The sequence below is a fragment of the Strigops habroptila genome, chromosome 12, assembly GCF_004027225.2.
Source record: "Strigops habroptila isolate Jane chromosome 12, bStrHab1.2.pri, whole genome shotgun sequence".
Lineage (NCBI taxonomy): Eukaryota > Metazoa > Chordata > Aves > Psittaciformes > Psittacidae > Strigops > Strigops habroptila.
Window position 1 is genome coordinate 5,910,183 of NC_044288.2, and position 18,665 is coordinate 5,928,847.

The window sequence follows — 18,665 nt, forward strand, 5'->3', positions numbered from 1 at the left end:
ATTCTTTTTCCCTTAAACAAATCCTTGTAAAATAATGCTTCATAAAAATAAGTGTTCCTCGTCTCGACCCTGAAGACAGAAAAACAAGAACGCTGGTGAGGCCGTCCCTGCACCGGGAGCCGGTGGTGGCCGTCACACGTGTCCCGGCGCTGCCCGCCCCAGCCCCAGCAGGGCTGAGCCTGGCACTGGAACGGCACCGGCACCGCTGGCTCCGCTGGGATGGGCAGAGCAGAGCTGTGCTCCCAGCGCCGCTGTGGCACAGAACCACAGAGTGGTTTGGGCTGAAGGGACCTTAAAGCTGATCCAGCTCCAACCCCCTGCCACGGGCAGGGACACCTTCCACTAGAGCAGGTTGCTCCAAGCCCCTGTGTCCAACCTGGCCTTGAACACTGCCAGGGATGGGGCAGCCACAGCTTCTCTGGGCACCCTGTGCCAGCGCCTCAGCACCCTCACAGGGAAGAGCTTCTGCCTCAGAGCTCATCTCAACCTCCCCTCTGGCAGGTTAAAGCCATTCCCCTTGTCCTGTCCCTACAGGCCCTTGTCCAAAGCCCCTCTCCGGGTTTCCTGGAGCCCCTCTCAGCACTGGAGCTGCTCTAAGCTCTCCCTGGAGCCTTCACTTCTCCAGGTTACACATCATCTTCACAGGGCCTGGGCTCTGTCATGTCACCACTGGCAGAGCTGTCCCTGTCTCCCCACCCTGAGCACAGCACCAGGAGCACAAGATGCCTGGCTCCACGGACAGTTAATAGCAGCAGACAAGGCTGCCTCATCACTGGAGACCTCCACTTGTCACATCAGGATCAACCCCACACCAGGGCTTCCCCTTCCCTTTATTAGTTCGCTTTAATTTTGGTTTAATTTATTCTTCTGGGGGGTTGTCTCTTTCTCCAGGCTGCAGCTATTTCTTCACTGCTGCTTCAGCAAAAGCCATCCAGGAAATTCCGATCAAATCCCGGTGTGCTGCAGCCCTGCCCCTGCTCCCCGGCAGGAGAGGCAGAGAGCTTAATGCTCATTAATAACCACCACGGGTCAATTATTGCCAGGAGGAGGAAAACCAGCAAAGCTCTTTGGCATCACATGTTGTTTAAGCTTCCGAAAAGAAATGTTCTTTGCAAATCAATCTGTTTGCAGCTCCGCGCGTGGAGCTGGCACGGAGGAAGTTGCCAGAGGAGAGGTGCAGTTATGGAGGTATTTGGTCTAAGGCAGAGGCTGCTGCTCCCAAGTGCCACAGGGCTCCCATCCTTCGCCCTCCAAGTGAGCTCCCATCGCTGTCCCCAAAATGCCTCAAAACACAGTGAGTCTCGGGCTCCAACAACATGGTTTTGGTCCAGCACCCATTTGGAAGATGCTGCGCCCACCCAGCTGCTCCTGAGGCAAAGAGCTTGGCTTTTGCTACAGGAGACCCTGCTTGCCTGAGGGATGCGACAGCAACACTGGGCTGTGGTTTCATCCTGCCTTTTTTCCCCTTCTACTTATATATGCTCCAAATACATAAGGGAAGCCTGACACAGGAATAACCCCAGACACACAGGTACTGGGGCAGCCTCTGAAAGGCTCTGCTGGTCAGTTACCGCTCATAAACCCTGTATTTATTGTGCATCTTCCAGCCGGCACGTGGCGGGAAGGGGAATGTGTTCAGGGCACCTGTGGTCCAGAAAAAGGCAAATTGGAGGGAGACCTGCTCCTGCTGGGATCCTTCCCAGGCTCTTGGCTGATCCTTGTGGGATGGAGGGTGCAGACAGGGGTCGCGGTGCCCGTTCTCACTGTTGCTTTGTCCGCAGGAGCAGAGGGGAGCAGGATGCTGCCGGACGCCGTGGTGCTGCTGCTGCTGGTGGTGATGGTGGTCGGCCTTCGCTCGGCGGCGGGAGGCGGCGTGGGGGGCTATGCCCAAGTGAAGTACATGCAGCCCATGGTGAAGGGACCCCTGGGACCCCCCTTCCGCGAAGGCAAAGGGCAGTACCTGGGTAAGGGACACGCTCTGCGGGGCGGGGGGACACGGGGATGTGGAGAAGGGACCGGAGCATCCGCAGCCATCAGGCACTCGTCATCCCCTCGCCCTTGGGTCAGTGCCTCTAGGGTGCAGCCTGGATGGGTGCTGCTGCCCAAAGCATCTTTGGCCAAGCACAGAGGGACTGTTTAGTTCTCCTTAACCCAGTGCAGAAGGACAAGGACGGGCACAGAGAGAGGCTCACCAAAGCAGAGCACCTTTGGGTCCCTCCACCTGGGAGCCAGTGCACAAAGGGGACCCACAAGCCTTTTGCTCCCATCCTGCTGCACGCTTGCCGGTAGCTTTGAGGCACAGCCCAGTCGCTCACCATCTCTCCCTCTCACTGCATGTTAAACCTGAGCTGTCCCGGAAAGGCTTTTTCCACTCCTCCACCTATTCCGTTTTCCCTGTCTGCGTTTCACACCAGCTGGGGAAGGAAAGACAGCCAAGGCCAGAGCTGAGCCCCAGCCTGGTGAGGGAAGAGCAGCAGAGACATTTCCTCCCTCGCAGAGCAGCGACAGAAACTCCACGAGTGTTAAATCACTCCCCACTGAGCTACATGTGCTGTGCACAGCCAGGGCTCCGGCTCCGCTGCCAGCACAGCCCCAGCCTGTCATAACCTCCTGCTCTGAGCTCCCCTGCCTGCACACCCCTGCTCTAGTCCCGTGTGCCTGCCCAGGCTCCTTTTAGCCTCAGGCCCTGGAGGCTGGAAGGCACAGGGGGGCCTCATCAGCAGCCCCCACTGTCGATTATTAGTGCATGGTAATTGCCCCCACCTTGGGGAACTGCTCAGGGGCCTGTGCAAACAGCAAGTGTTGAGTGTGACTGAGTTTCTGCAGCGCTTTGCAGCTCATTGGGGTGCCCCTTGCCCCAGCAACCCCCCAGGGTGCACCCAGGGCAGCAGCAGCACCTTCAGTTCAAGGATGAAGGAGAGTCTGAGCTTTTTCCTTGATCCCGAACACACAAGTCCCAGCACTCTTCCCACAACCAGTGGGATGGGGCAGAGCTGGGGCTCAGGTGCCTGGATCCCCCAGGTCGGAGCTCTGCCCTCGGGAAGAGCTGTTGGAGCCCTCCCCGTATGTTCACACAGACCCAGACCCTCCGGGGAGCCAAAATCTTGGCTCTGGGAGGAGAAACTGGAGAAGGCTGGGCTGCGGGTGCCTGATTTACTGCTGAGCGGAATGGCTTATCAGGAGTTCAGCTCAGCACAGATGTCAGAAAACACACAGCAAAACCTGGAGCCGCATGCTAGGAGCCCCCCCTGCCTCCCTGCCCCCTTCCCAGCTGTTGTAAAGCTGCTCCCTGAATCCCAGCCAGAGACAAAACCTTCCAGCGTAGTGCAGGAACGTTTCAGCTGCTGGTGGGACTGGATTCAAATATCTCCCTGCTGCTTTTCCTTCTTTCCTCCCCCTTTCTTCCCATGCATCGGAGCGGCTTGTGCTGCCTCTGAGCACCGCTGCCTGTTAACTATGGCACACTGAGGAGTGAGTGTGCCTGACTGTTCGTAAGTGCTTTGGGTGCAAGCTTCACCAGGTTAGACAGGGCTCAGATGAGACACTGAGGCAGGGCAGAGCAATGGAGTGCCCTGGAGATTACTTTCCTAAAACCCCTGGGAAAGAGAGGACAGGTAGCGGGATGCAGGCAGCGGGATGCAGGCAGCGGGATGCAGGCAGCCACCAGCCATGGGGCTGCATGGAGGCAGCTGGGGAAGCCGGTGCCTCTTGGATCCCACCGAGCTCCCATCTCTACTTAACCTCTCACTTGGCAAGGCAAACCCCCGCTGGCCTCCTGCCCTGCTCGGGGAGCTCAGCTGACTCCCGCGACGGCGCAGGACCGTGCCGTGCCCCCATGGGTTACCCCTGCGCTGTGTGGGACCCCCCCCGGGCTGCCCTTGGGGCTGGGACCCCCTCATGGGGGGCTCCCCTCAGCCTGCGGGTGCCATCTAGTGAGAGACAGAGCTGGATTCCTCAGGGTGCCAGACCCAAAGATAGACTCCCCAGAAGCACAGAGGCAGCCCTGGGCAGGAGTTGCTGCTACATGCTAAAATGCTAAAAGCATTTAAGCATTTGCAGAGTTGGGTTTTATTTTGGGTTGCTTAAAGCCAGGTCTGTGCAGGTAAATGGCTCAGGGAGCCCATAATTTCCCTGTGCATTTGGGGAGTCAAGCCAGCAGCATCCTGGCTCAGGGCAGCGATAAGGGCCCAGGCGATGCCTGGGGTTGGGGTTTGTGCCAGTTCCCCTCTAGTGACAATACCAACCACCTGGGAGCACCAACCTCAGCTGCAAAGGCAAAGCAGCACTTTCCACCTCCCCAGGCGTGGGCAAGCTCAGTGCCAAGCCATTGCACAACCTCTGCCATCAGGGGTCCGGCATCCCCAGAGCTGGTGGCCCACAAGTCCTGCTGCTCTTAAACACTCAGTCCTGTGTTCCCTGTGGGGCTGTTGCTGGATGCGTGTGGCCAAGAGGCCTCCAGATCCTTCGGCTGCTGCTAATGGGGAAACCTTGTTTGCCATTTCCACGCTGTGCTCTGCAGCCTGCTGCCATCTCAGCACCATCCCCTTGCCCGGCAGCTCTCAGCAGGGCCGCGGCTGGGGCCTGTGCTGAGCCTCCAGTGGAAGACAGGATGAGGGATGCAATAACACTGGTCCTGTGCAATGTTCCTGTGAGCCTGTGAAACTCACTCTCACGAGACAGGGCTTGGCAGCAGCCCTGGAACAAGCTTGGGCAGGCTCTGCCATGGAGCAGCCAACCTCTCCTTCCTGCAGTGTCATCCGGCCGCGCTGGCCAGACCCGCTGCTGACTGCTCGTGGTTGGGAACCACTTCCCATCTTGCTGGATTATTCCTCTGTTGGCCAGTCTGTGCCGCTGAGTCCCTCCTCCAGGCGTGCAGGGGTCCTTACCGGGATGAACACAGCTCCAGAGGGGCTGCAGGATCCCACCTGGACATATCCATGCTCCTGAGGAGGTGCAAAGCGTGGTGGTGCCCAGGGGAGAGCTCGCAGGGGCCGTGCCTGCTCCTTCCCCTTCCCGCTGCCCCAGCTGGCTCCTTGCATTCGCATTCATGGCAGCTTTGTTCATGCTTTGAGGGGAACACATAACCCCATGCTGCTGCTGTGAAATGCAGAGCTCCGAGACATGCGTCTGTGGTAAGACATGGGCTTTTGAAATCGGATAGCAGCAGGGCTGCAGTGTCCCAGTTTCCCTCCGCTAACGTCCCCGGTTTGGTTTTCCCGTCTGCTTTTTTGGCCGCCTGCAAGTTGGCAGCTCTCGCCTGGCGTTCCTCTCCGCTGCCTTGTGTGAGAGCGTGTGTGTGCTCTTCCCTTCCTTCGTGGGCTCAGCTGTAGATCCTTGTTCCGATTCCATGCAAAATGACCTAGAAAACTCATTCTTTTCAAACCATCGCAAGAAGAAAAAAAGAAAACAAAAAAGGAAGAGGGGGGGAAACACATTGAAATGATTTGCTGGAGAAACATTTTTTTCCAGAATTCAAACCCCAGCAATGTGCTCTAGTGCAACCCTGCCCATCTCCCTTTGCCTTCTTTCCCACACCATTTTCCGGGGCAAGGAGCAGGAGGTTTGCAGAAATCCAGTGGCAAGGTCTTGACAGACAAGTATTTCCTCCATCAAGAACGCCAAGTGACCTCTGTTACAGCCGAGGATGTGGGCCAGGCTTTGATACACAGATAAGCTCTGAAAATGCTTCCAGTACCAGAAGGAAAACAAGCAGGCAGCAGGCTTGGGAATGGCCAGAGCTAATGGCTGGGCTTAGGAAAGGTAAAGCCACCTCTGAGGCACCGGTGCCTGCTGCTGCCACGGTTATTCCTTTCACGTGTCTCAAATCTCCCCTAATCTCTTCCCGTTGACTGGGAAACTCCGTGTTGGCAGATCCTGGTGCTGTGGGTGTCCGGGCTCAGCTTGCTCGATGCCCAGGCAGACCTCAGGGATCCCCCTGCCTCCTCCTCAGTGCCACACCGGGGCACACCACCACGTTCTGCCCCAGCCTAGACACGATCCATTCCCATCCCAGGAACTTGCCCATACAGGTCTGTTCCCAACTGGAATGATCTATCTTGGGAGCAGATTTGGTTACAATTTGCCCAAGATGTCAAAGCCCTTTCCTCTGCCGTTCCCATTTCTCCTCACAGCCCTGCATACGTGCCACTGCCAAGCGTTTTCTTAATTTCAAACTTCCCAAGAAAGAGTTTTGTCAGATTTCTTCTTTCTCGCCCGTTCCTGGTGTCACGTGGGAAGCACCACCCAGCCTCAGGGAGTTATTTATGCTCACGTCTGCGCTTTAAGCCCCGAGCTGCGGTGGCCATGTAATCTGGCTCTCCTCGCCTTTGTAGTCTCTCAGCCCATTAGTTTCTTTCTTATATCCGTTTGCAAAAGAGCTCTATAAATTCTTTAAATGTCAAGTGGTTCCAGCCTATTCCCAGCTGGGCTGACTCATTTGGACGTAACCAAGGTTGCGTTTCCCTCGAAGCTATTGGCTTTTCCTCCATCCTCAGCACTTTTTAATTCTCTTTGGGGAGTTTTTCTCTGTCTTGCTGGCCACGGGAGCTGAGCCAGCGAGCACCGCGGGCATGTCTTAACCCATACACGCATCACCTCTTTGGTCTCTTGAGTACATGTCCAAGAGTTTTCTTTTTAATCCAAAAGGATTAAAGGCCTCCCGAGGCCCTGGACTCGCGGGATGGGGTGGAGGGATTATCCTCAGTCTTGGCTCGCTCTGTCACCATCCTCTCAGCTGAATCCAGGCAGGAGCGACCGAATCCCACGGTGCTTTCGAGGACGCTGGGAAGTGAGGCAGCAGGAGGTTTGAATCCAGCTCCTAAAAAAACCCCACAGCAGGTCATCAAAAAGCAACACTGCCAGAGCCGACGGCAGTTGCTGGTCTTGTTGACACCCTCTGCGGAGGGATGGATGGAGTAAGGCTTGGATTAGGACGCTGGACTCTGGCCAAGGTCTTGCCTCAAGACAGTCCTGCTGATGTGGTGGCCCAGGAAGCCACTGTGGCCATGTTGAAATAAAACCATTCCTAGGGAAAGGCACTCTTAGACATACAGATCCTGCGGCTTTACCACCCTGAGGGCATCACGCACCATGCACGCTCCTCCATCCACCGCCGGTCCCACTAAAGCTGTGTGTCTCCTCTCTCCACAGACATGCCACCGCTGCTGCCCATGGACCTCAAAGGGGAGCCAGGACCACCAGGGAAGCCCGGCCCACGTGGACCCCCAGGGCCCCCCGGCTACCCAGGGAAGCCGGGCACAGGGAAGCCGGGAATGCACGGCCAGCCCGGGCCTGCTGGGCCCCCCGGCTTCTCGGGCATCGGGAAACCCGGCATCCCAGGGCTCCCCGGAAAGGCGGGTATGAAAGGGATGCCCGGAGCCAAGGGCGAGCCTGGCATGCGAGGAGAGCAAGGGCCAAGAGGACTGCCTGGCCCCCCGGGGCTGCCAGGGCCAGCTGGCATCTCCGTCAATGGGAAGCCGGGTCCCCAGGGCGGCCCTGGCTTGCCTGGGTTTCGAGGTGAGCCTGGCCCGAAAGGAGAGCCGGGTCCCCGCGGGGAGCGAGGGATGAAGGGTGAGAATGGCGTGGGGAAGCCGGGGTTACCGGGGCCCCGGGGGAACGGGGGTCCTCCTGGCCCTGCGGGGCCTCCGGGGCCGGTCGGCGTTGGAAAACCCGGCCTCGACGGGCTGCCGGGCGCGCCGGGGGAGAAGGGTGACATGGGCCCCCCAGGTGGGCCTGGCGTCAATGGGGAGCCCGGCCCCATGGGGCCCCGGGGCCCCCCCGGCATCGACGGGATCGGTGTCCCGGGTGCCGCGGGGGTGCCGGGGATACAGGGTCCCATGGGACCGAAGGGAGAGCCTGGGATCCGCGGCCTCCCTGGTTTGCCAGGTCCGACGGGCTATGGGAAGCCGGGTTTGCCTGGCCTGAAGGGAGACCGCGGGCAGCCCGGGGTGCCAGGAGCCATCGGCGATAAGGGGGAACCCGGCGTTGATGGCGAGCCGGGCGAGCCAGGCCCTGCCGGCATCATTGGGCCGCCAGGCCCGCCGGGGTCCATGGGCCTGCCGGGCAAGCATGGGCTGCCCGGTTCCAAAGGGGACGTGGGGCCGAGCGGGCCCCCAGGAATGCCGGGGATGCGCGGCGACCAGGGCCCCAGCGGCTTCGCGGGGAAGCCAGGGGTGCCGGGAGAAAGGGGCCTGCCCGGGTCACTGGGACCCCCCGGCCCAACGGGCCCCAAAGGGGAACCGGGGTTCATCGGCCTCCCGGGGGTGCCAGGATTGACAGGCGGCCCCGGGCCGAAAGGGGATGGCGGGATCCCGGGACAGCCGGGGCTGAGGGGCCCCTCCGGCATCCCGGGCTTGCAAGGACCCGCGGGTCCCATGGGGCCTCAGGGGCTACCAGGGCTGAAAGGGGAGCCCGGGCTCCCTGGGGTTCCCGGTGAGGGGAAGACCGGTGAGCCTGGCATGGCTGGACCCATCGGCCCCCCAGGAATGCCGGGAACGCCGGGGTTGAATGGGCCACCGGGCCCACCGGGGCCACCCGGGCCACCGGGAGCACCCGGAGTGTTCGACGAGACGGGCATCGCGGGGCTGCACCTCCCAGACGGAGGCGTGGAAGGGGCCGTGCTGGGGAACGGGAAGCCGGGGAAGCCGCAGTACGGCCGAGGAGAGCTCTCCGCCCGCATCGCGCCAGCCTTCACCGCCATCCTCACCTCCCCATTCCCGGCGTCGGGCATGCCGGTCAAGTTCGACCGGACTTTATATAATGGGCACAACAGCTACAACCCAGTCACCGGGATATTCACCTGCCCCGTATCCGGCATCTACTACTTTGCCTACCACGTGCACGTCAAAGGGACCAACGTTTGGGTGGCGCTTTATAAGAACAACGTGCCCGCCACCTACACCTACGACGAGTACAAAAAGGGTTACCTGGACCAGGCCTCGGGCAGTGCCGTGCTTGAACTCAAGGAGAACGACCAAGTCTGGGTACAAATGCCCTCGGACCAGGCCAACGGCTTGTACTCCACGGAATACATCCACTCCTCCTTCTCCGGGTTCCTGCTTTGCCCCACATAACGGCTGTTGGGCCCGTTTCCTTTTCACCCACTTTAGCCATAAACTGTCTTTTTTTTTTTGTTTTGTTTTGTTGGTTTTTGATAAAAAAGTTTAAAATTAATACAAAAAAGGAAAATCACTGGGAAGAACGCGCGAGCCGCTGTGGTGCGACCTTGCTTCACGCTGTTTGATCCAGGAGTCAAGAGGGTAATCAGAAAGGAGACATCTATCTTTGGTTTTTGGGGGAGGGAGAAGGGAGGCAGGGGAGTGACTTCCTCAGCAAAGCCTGCTTGGAATAACTTTTACCCTAGTGACTGTGCATCAAACACAGGAACGCGCTTGGGATGGCAAGGATCTGGCTCGGCAGCAAACTGCTCTGTGACCCAGAGGGTCGTCTGGAAGAGCAGACCCTTCTGCTCTGTAATCGAGTGCCCTTGTTTCCCATTTTGAGTACTAGTTCAATAAATACAGCTGTTGTAACGGATGGTGTATTTGCTAACCAACACAGGGGTGCTAGGCACTTAACACAAACCTCTACAGCAGCAGAGATCCGGGGTGGATTGAGAAATTTCCTTCCCAAACCATCAGATGCCCAAGTTCTGGTCTCACTGATGCCGGTTCTTTCAGACTGTGCTTTGCAGCAGTCCCTCTGCTTCACTCCGCATTCAGTGTGGTTGGATGTATAACCATAAAAAGTGGAACACTTTGCATAAGCACCTTCTTAGAAGAATTAAATATTATTTTTAACCCTCCTCCTCAGCACCTTTAGGAATAAAACCATCCAGGCATTGGCATCTGGGAGGATGACAGACGACCTATTCCAAAGCCGTTGAGGGAAGCTGGGACCCCCGGGATGAACAAGGATCCTCTCTTGGGTTCATTCATCTACTGGCAAGTCCAAGGGCTAGTTCTGTCCTGTCTGTCTCTTTGCAGCCCAAAGACTTGCTTGGCCTCATGAGCATCTTTACTCTTTGAGAACACAAGGATGGCACTGCGAGCGCGGCTTATGGTGCTTCTAGCCTGGTTTGACAGAAGGTTTAGTTGTGCTTCCTTGAAAGTGCCACTTATGGACAACTTGCTTTTACTGTCTCACTATTTCGGGATGTGTAAACTCCCCCCTTCCCCTGGGGATCTTTTAATTAAGAAAAAGATGAGCATTCGTTCTAACTTTCCAGTCAGTCATTTTACCACGGTGCTATTATCTACTTAACAATGTTCTCTACGAGTCTAGTGCAATATGTACCTGTCAAAGCACCATTCCAGGTGCCAGTCTGTGACTTAGGTTAAGAGAAAAAAAATCACGTTTGTCTGTTGTTACCACTTTGTCTCACTAATGCTTGAAATGTCACCGACCTGACTATGAGCTGGAAGGTTCCGGGAGAGGTATGCACGATACTGACCGCTTGGCTGCTCTGTCCTTCGGTAAAGGGAGCACCTGAACCCTGTTGCTTGCAGCTTTTCTCATGGTAGGATGGTGGTTCTCACCCCAGCGATGTCGTAGCTCGCTGCTGAAGTTAATCCACACGTGTCACACACTGTGTCCCTCTGCAAAGGCACAGCCCTGAGAAAACAGCAACAATTTGGTCACCAGCTGAGCAACTATTGCCCTTAAATTTTCCTAAAGCCTGTTTAATGGCCAAAGAAAATGTAGCAGGAGTGGGGCTTGGGATTGTTCTCCAGATGGACTGCACGAGGTATTTAAACGACTTTTCTGTTTCTATTTCTGTTTGTTTTTCTCATTAAGCCTGTCCTGTGTTTCTGCCTCTTGCCAGCCAGGGCTTCCTTTTAAAACACACGTATCCCTGAAATTAAGAAACACAGCAAGGAAATGTACAGCTGAAAGGCCAGTTCCTCAGCTACTGCCTGGCTGGGGCTGGCTCGTCCCCCTCCCCAGGATTTTCTCCCCATAAAGCTGCAAGTTATGTATAAAGAGGAAACATTCTCAAGCTGAAGGGCTGCCCCAGTGTCTGATCCCGCTGGATGTTTTCAACTCCCGAAGGCAGGAGGGTGTCAGGACCATTTGGGTTTTGTTCATAACAGGTTATTTCCCAGCAGGAACAGGAGCCATACAAAGAGTCCCTAAAATGAGAAGTGGAAGCTCAGATGTTTTCTTCAAGCCCAGGCTTGGGAGGGTGCTAGGATGGGGCCTGTGTCTCCTTTACTGAAGCCTCTTTCCTGTGGAGACCAGCCAAGGGCTGGAGCGGGTGCCAGGCCAGGCCCCGGCCAGCAGTGGGGCTGTTCCCACTGCCCACACTACCTGCAGCAGGGCCAGGAGCTTCCCAGGCCGGGCTGGAAGCTTCATCCTGCTACTCAGCAAAGCGACTTATTTATACTGTGTTCTAACCTCCACTCCATCTCTCCTTGTTCTGTTTTCATTCAAAACTTCTTGTTCTAGCTGGCAACAAAGCAATGACAAAATTACTCACTATAACCACACCGAGACATTAACTCCTTCAGTGCTGTAGATATTGTTTTGCAATTATTTCACTTTCCCTTCATGTGCAGAGCATAAACCATAATCAACCTTCCGCAGCTATATAACCTCTTACATTTACACAGTAATTGAAAGGCAAAGATATTACACGCACATAGTTAGGCTAGAAATAAAACGATGCACAGGATGAGGGAGGCTGTTCACTCAACTGGACACTGTCAGGAAGAGTTTTTATTCTGGAATACTGAGTATGTGATATTCGCCAGCAGAAAGGATTATTTTGTCGTGTGTGTGAGCGCATGGGATTTTGGTTTCAATCACAATAATAAAAAAGGTTGGGTTGGATGAAGTATGTCTATTTTTAATTATGAAAACTGCATTACAATGTGCATTTTTATATACAAATCCTTACTATTTTTGTTAAATTTGCCTCTAGTATCTTCATTTCTAACCTAGTATATAGAGGTTTTTAGTTTTGTAAATACTTATTACATGCACTGTCTGTCATAGTAAAAGTTGGTTTAAAATGCACTCTTTTTGTGATCAGAAACTGGCCTTCTCTTCAGAACTAAAACTGCAGTACTTGATTGTATTGACAAAACATCAATAAAACTTATTGTACAAAAGGTGGGCTCAGCTCTGCCTCTGTCCTCTTATTAACGGGCTCGCTCAGCCTTGCTAGAAAGACCATTCATAGAGATCTCTTGTGCTGCTTCCTTCTCAAATCCAGCCCAGATTTGCTTCATAGTTCATATTCTCCTGTAAGAAGGTACTGCTTGTTTCTTGTGAGTAAGGAAAAGATTCCTGTCTCCGGAGGTTCATTTTAGAAAAGGATGAAATCCAGACCCTTCCACAGCGGCAACTATAAGTTTGAGGAATTTCAGGCAAAGTGTTGGGGATTCCCCTTCCCTCCTGTTTTTCTCCATGACACTTGTTCTTGATACGTTACACAACCTCGTCCCCAGCCAACCTCCACATCTTGAGCAGCAAAAGCAGTTCAGTAACTCCTGAAGGAAACGGTCAATCACCTGGAGCAAAACACTTCCAGAGGCTAAAAGTACAAAGAAAATACATTTTCCTTCCTGATCTCTTACCTGGAAGAGATGTTCCTTGTCCCAAGTGACACTTCTGCACAAGCCGGGCTGCCACGTGGGCTGACTCCTTCAGAAGGTGATGATGAAGAACCGGTGGTTCTCCTGCCAGCAGTGCTGGGAGCACCCACCAGACACCCTGGCCAGTGCGTGGTCACTGCACGTTGTGCTGTGGCAGCTGAACTCCTTCCACGTGCTGGTCCTCGCTGCAAATGCAGCCTGCGAAAGAAAAGGGCCTCTCCAGTAAACCTCCAATTCCCATTACGGCTCCTGGGCAAGAGGGGCTGCCTGAAAGTGGTTTTTACAGCACATTTCCAGTACTCAAACTTACCCCAAATGAAGCACGAGTCCTGGCTACACGTGAGATGTCTCTATCCAGCACCAAACAACTTCTACTCTGCTTTCTACAGATTTCAAGAAGCCAAAACGAAGTAGTTTCAGATTGAGTCTTAAAGTGAAGTACAGGGTGGGAAGAAACAGCCTGGTGATTTTCACACAACTCCTCTTGTCACTTAGTACAGAAGCACAACTCCATGACGTGAATGAAGAGACAGGAGCAGTGGCTAATTAACAAAGATAACCAAGTGATTTTATTTCTTTCCAAGGAAGTCAGAGCTCGGTGTTTCAGTACACATTTCAATTCTGGCCTCAAGTGAGCTGTATTTTTTTGAACAGGAGCTCTTCTGCTCTTTGTGAGTTCCCAACATTTACAATTATAAAGCTGCTTTCAAAGGAAAATATCTTTCTTTAAATAATCATGTCAATACGTTCACACTTGTGGCAGCATAATGTGGAAAACCTGACTTTGTCCATCTCTGATCTGCAGCACAACACATAAATATACAACAGACCAGAATTCCACATGCTCTCAGAACAAGGCCTGGTTTACACAAGGCAAGCCCGTTACAGCGTCACACAGCAGACTGGCACTAGGAGGAAGCAGACTACAGGAAGAATGGGAACAACCTGATTCTCCACAGCCAGTTCCTCCACACGTGCCTGAGCCTGACACCCCCCCCATGTGTGATACCAGCAGGGAGCAAGCAGAGAACAGTCACAAGGAGTATTAGAGCAATAACAGAGAATTACACGGTCACATTCGGGTTTATAAACATTTCCATATGGTGACTGCTTGCCTCTTCCTTTTGTTTTCAATTATTACAAAGCTTTCAACCCTTTTCAGATGTGCCCTAGCCAAGCTGTTGCTCCCTTTCTGACCAGCTCCACTAGGCAAAGGTTTTAAATGCAAGGCTTTGGACCAACCCAGCTTCGCTAGAATGTTCTCAGCCACCAGTACCAGCTTCAGATGCACAGATTATTTAAACTTTGATAAATTCTTCCCTAATTATCTACGTTTTCCTTTATTTTCCTTTTGTAAGATGATTCGTACCAAGCACAGAGTTTTAAAGCTGTGAGAAGTAACTCCTGCTTCCTGCTGAAGTCGTTCCTGTCGCTGACGGCAGCAGAACCAGTTCAGTGCTTGTTAAACACCAGGTTTCCCAACTCTCCTCACCCCCCGATTTAAACAGCAATCTCACGTGGTGCTCTGGACATGCATTAAGAATGCAGGATGCACAGAACTGGACCAAAGGAGCAGCTGCAGCAATGTGAAAGCCAGCGTGTAAGGGAACACAAAATGCAACAGATGAGAATGGTGCCAGGTAGATACAGAGCAAAGAGCAGTGATGAGTCCCACCCCCTTCCAGCAGCAGCAGGGACCCTGCATGCACCAAGGGCACTTCTCCCAGCACAACCAGCAATGCAAAGTAAGCCCTTCTCCAACCTCTGCCACTGCTCATTCTGCCTTTAGGGAAGCAAACCTCCCTGGGACACCTACCCTCCAGCATCCTCACTCCACAACACGGGTGGCAACCCCTGCTGCAGGCAGGACATGCTCCAGGAGGTACCTCTGACAACTCCCACCTCCACCCCTGAACTGGTCAGCGGGGTGTGGAGCCTACCAAAGCCACTGCAGGACAGGCCACTGAAACAAAGGCCACAGCACATAGGAGCAGAGGAGAGGGAACCAGCAAGAAGGTCGGTGGATTCAGACCCCCACCTAGTAACTGCAAGGACAAAACGGCATGATGGTGGACAAAGCAAGCAGCAGGAATCTCATGAGAAACTAGATGCTCCTGTACACTTCAGAGCAGATGCACCCACTGACCCAGGTGCCACATGCAGCCCCTTCCCAGCCAAACTGTAACTGAAGGGTATGTCCCCTCTCTTCTGAACCAGCTCGTGCCTCCAGCTCTCAGCTCTCAGCAGCATCTGGCTCGGGTGGAGGCTCACGGGCATCTGCAGATGGTGTGGATCCACCACCACATCCTGACCAGGAAAGCAGAGGTGACCACCCGCCTTTGCCTTCCGAAACGCGCCCCCCTGGCGCTCAGAGCCGCTGGCAGTAGAGTTCATACATGCTATCTGCCAGCTTCTGCGCCTCTTGAAAAGCCTCGCAGCTCTGCTCCCAACTTGGGGGGATCTGTTCCTCCCCATAGTAAGCCCCTGCAATAGCTCCTGCCATGGTAGCAATGGTGTCTGTGTCTCCACCCAGAGAGATACAGTAGATGATGGTCCTCTGCAGGTTGCTGTAGTGAGCAGGGATGTCTGGGTCAGCCTCCATGCAGCGCAGGAAGGAGTAAATGGCCGTGGGGACAGACCGCAGAGCAGCGATGCCATTGCCTGTAACAAAGCCAGGCACCATCAGTGCTGCACAGCACCCCTGTCCTCCTTCCACAGAAGGTCCTTTTCCCTTCTAACCACAGCTTCCTGCTGCCAGTTGCTTTCAATACTGGTATTACCATGACAAGGTGCACAGGGTTGCATCTCTAAGATCTCCCCATAGTTCCCCAGTCCTATCACATCCAGCCACACCAGTATAGCTTGGCCATACACATCTCCCCATTCCCATCCAACATGAGCCATTAAGACCAGAGATCTCAGAATACTGAGAAATATTACGCACAACAAGTTTTTCTTAGCAAGACATTCTTCCCCCACCTGTACAAAGAGGCAGCCAGCGGGTCAAGACTCAGAATTCCTGCCTGGTGAGCACAGCAGCCAGTCATTTTCTAGCATGTTCTGTGCCTACAGGCAGCAGGGGCTGAAGTGGCAATCTGTGGGAGGACACGTCAGCCAGGCTGGCTGAGTCACTCCTGCTTTCAGCTCTTTCCTAGTACTTCTAGTAAGAAAGGTACTTACCCAATTCAAACAATACATCTGCTTTGGGAACACTGCTGAGTTCCAAGAATTCCTTTATTTTCTTTAGGCGCCTTGAAAAGGGTAAATCTTCAAATCCCAGCCTGGAAACAAAGAGTACAATGGAGAAAAGAGAATGTGAACTCAGAATAAACTGCACACAGCAGCGAGTGCTCCCCACAGCTACTTACGCTCGTGCGTCAGTGAGAGACTTATCATCTGCCTCTACATCCTCCATGTGGCTGATGAGCTGCTCCAGGAAGGTCTCTTTGCTGAGCTCTCCCTGCAGGGCGAGATGCACAGCCAGGGCCTGCAGGATGGCTCCGTTGTAGCCCAGGGAGTTGGCGTGGGTCAGCTCAGCACTCAGCTTTGCAAACTGTGAACGAAAACACATCCTTGGCAAAGCTACCCGAGAGGTCCTGCTCAGACCGGCCTGACAGCAGGACTGCCAGAGCTGAGGTGCCCCCAGCAGCCAAGCACGGTACCTTCTTGACATCCTGGACATCAGAATAGGTGAGAGGGATGCCTGCCACCCTCATGGCACCACCATTGCCATAGGAGCCTTTCCCATTAAACTGGGCTCTTGCTGGTTCAAAGACATCGTTGCATTTGGGGCTCAAGAGCTTCTTGAAGACATTGACGACAGCCATCCCATAGCCCCTGTTGGGTTCCTTCTTGTACTCCTCAGCAAACCTGGTGTGGGCGAGAGAGCAGCAGGTGAGGCAAAACACACGGGGCATTGGGTCTGTTTCCAAGGTTTGTAAAGAGGTTGTTGAGAAAGGGAATTAATAACACGTGGGAAACCCCATGACAGTCAGGGTTCAAGTGATTCAGGTCTGCAGGGAAAGAATCTGATGCCCAAAAAAACAGTGTGAAAGGAGGAAAGGGTGAATAAACCATCACCTCTCCCAACCCACTTGTTTCCCTCTTGACTTTGCCTTGAAATAGAAGCAAACTGGAAGCGTTTCCATGGGTCACAACCACAAAGAAAGTCTTTTGTTCAAGTTCAGTGGAAGAGTTTTCTAAACAAATAAATGTTCTCTCTTAAGTGGAACCAAATGCTCCCAGGGCTGTGGATTCAGAAGGGAAATGGATCATAAACAAACTGGAGCTGACCTCGCTAATACTCACTAACTGAATTAAGGGAAGTACAAACACAAACAGCAACAAATAAACATGAAAGAAAACGCTTCTGCCATTTCTAAGCAGCATCTTCCACAAAGGTGGATATACCCACACAGCTGCAACACAGCAAGTCCTGTCCCACTTCATTTCAAGGCAGGCTCTGAACCTATGCTAGAGCTAGTGCTGCTTGGTCCAGGGCAGTGTGAAGCACACAGTGAATTACAGGATTAGCCATCCCTTTCCTACTTTTTTTCCCCCTTCCACAAACTCACAAGGACTTTGCCTTAGCCCCTGCCCCCTTCACAGAACATTACAGTGATTGCTTAATCAGGGAGTTTTGCCTTCACTAATAAACGCCACCACTCCGGCCCCTGAAGCTGCTGCAGTTCTTACCTCTTGGCCATGTCAACTTCATCGAACTCCCTCTTGGCCAGCAGGGACTGCAGCACCGACCTGCTCATGGCCGTGTCGTCCGTGTACGAAAGCGTTTCTGGAACAGAAGGTCAAAATGTAACGTGACCATCCGGGGACAAATCTGCTCCTCTCCGGCCCCACTGCCAGCACCTCCCTGTTCTCCAAGGCCTAATTCCCTGTACGGCTGCATTAAAACAGTACCAGAGGTTCCCCAGCACTCAGCTTTGTCGCTAGCTGTGGTCACCAGAGTAAGGCACAGAGCAAGAGACGCACCCACAACCGGAATGAGAGAGTGCATTTACAGACTAATAAGAGTCAAGAGGAAGTGTCTGACACCCAGAGGCACGTAAGGACAAGTGAGACAAGTCGCTTTCTCAAGGATCTTACAGCGCATGCTGACGAGAAGAGAAAGGGCTGTTGCATTCCTGGGCACGACTGCAACAGAACCAAGCGCCCTGAAGACCCTACGGGCAGGATTTACACGGATTGCTGCACAGCTCGGAACCCCAACAGGAATCCACCATTGCTTGCTAAGAGTTAAACAACCCTTCTTGTGCTTCTCTTACTCCTCATCCGGGTTCGATACCTCTGTTCCTTGCTGGCACCCCTGCACTGTGACACCCGGTTCCCAGCACCCACGGGTGTCCGGGGGGGGTGCCCCCGCTGAGGTGAGGGGCAGGACTGGGGGCACCCACGCTCCGGAGGGGCTGGGGAGGGCACCCCAAAGCCCGAATCTGTGGGGTGCGGGGCCAGGCGCGACCCCCGCCCCGCTCCCGGTGCTCCCGCACACCTCTGCGGGCGCTGCCGGCCGCCTCCCCCTCCTCAGGCGGCCCGGGCGCCGGCTCCAGGCCTCGCAGGAAGCTTAGCAGATCGGGCAGCTTCACGACGCTTCTGCCTTCGAAGACGGCGCCCAGGCAGTCACCCAGCAGCGCCCCGGCCAAGCAGCCCCGGAACCGGCCGGGTCCCGGCCGCGGCCGCGCCGCCGCCCGCCCCGAGCCTGAGCCCGAGCCCGACCCCGGCCCCGCCGCCGCCATCTTCTACCGCGCCGCCGCCGCGCTCCTCCGGGCCGCCAGGGGGCGGCTGCCGCGGACACTGCCCCCTGGCGGCTTGGAGGAGCGCGGCGGCTGCACGGGCAGGGAAAAGCTGGCTCCCGGTTTCCCCCCGGACAGGGAAAAAAACAGCGTTTTCCCTCATTTTCGTTATCAGAACCGAGCCCCAGCCTGCCCTCCCCCGGGCACGGTGCCGAGTATCATGTCCCACCTCGGGGAAGAAAAGCAGGCCAAGTCCCGGTCCCGCTGCAGACACTGTGATTCCCCTTGGGAAGAACGTGCCTGGAATAGAAACAATAAAATT

General features: G+C 54.7%; 2 protein-coding genes across 2 annotated transcripts; one reads left to right on the top strand and one right to left on the bottom strand.

Moving 5' to 3' along the window:
* The first annotated feature begins 1,515 nt into the window (after window positions 1-1,515).
* COL8A2 (collagen type VIII alpha 2 chain) lies at window positions 1,516-12,110 on the top strand. Its single transcript, XM_030504795.1, has 2 exons — window positions 1,516-1,964; window positions 7,150-12,110. The coding sequence occupies exons 1-2, from the start codon at window positions 1,799-1,801 to the stop codon at window positions 9,069-9,071; spliced, it is 2,088 nt and encodes a 695-aa protein (XP_030360655.1). The 5' UTR covers window positions 1,516-1,798; the 3' UTR covers window positions 9,072-12,110.
* A 1,029-nt stretch (window positions 12,111-13,139) lies between these two features.
* Window positions 13,140-18,369, bottom strand: ADPRS (ADP-ribosylserine hydrolase). The gene is made up of 6 exons (XM_030504804.1): window positions 18,103-18,369; window positions 17,292-17,388; window positions 16,259-16,466; window positions 15,965-16,149; window positions 15,777-15,877; window positions 13,140-15,257 (listed from the first exon to the last, which is right to left on the bottom strand). The coding sequence occupies exons 1-6, from the start codon at window positions 18,344-18,346 to the stop codon at window positions 14,965-14,967; spliced, it is 1,128 nt and encodes a 375-aa protein (XP_030360664.1). The 5' UTR covers window positions 18,347-18,369; the 3' UTR covers window positions 13,140-14,964.
* Window positions 18,370-18,665: the final 296 nt, after the last annotated feature.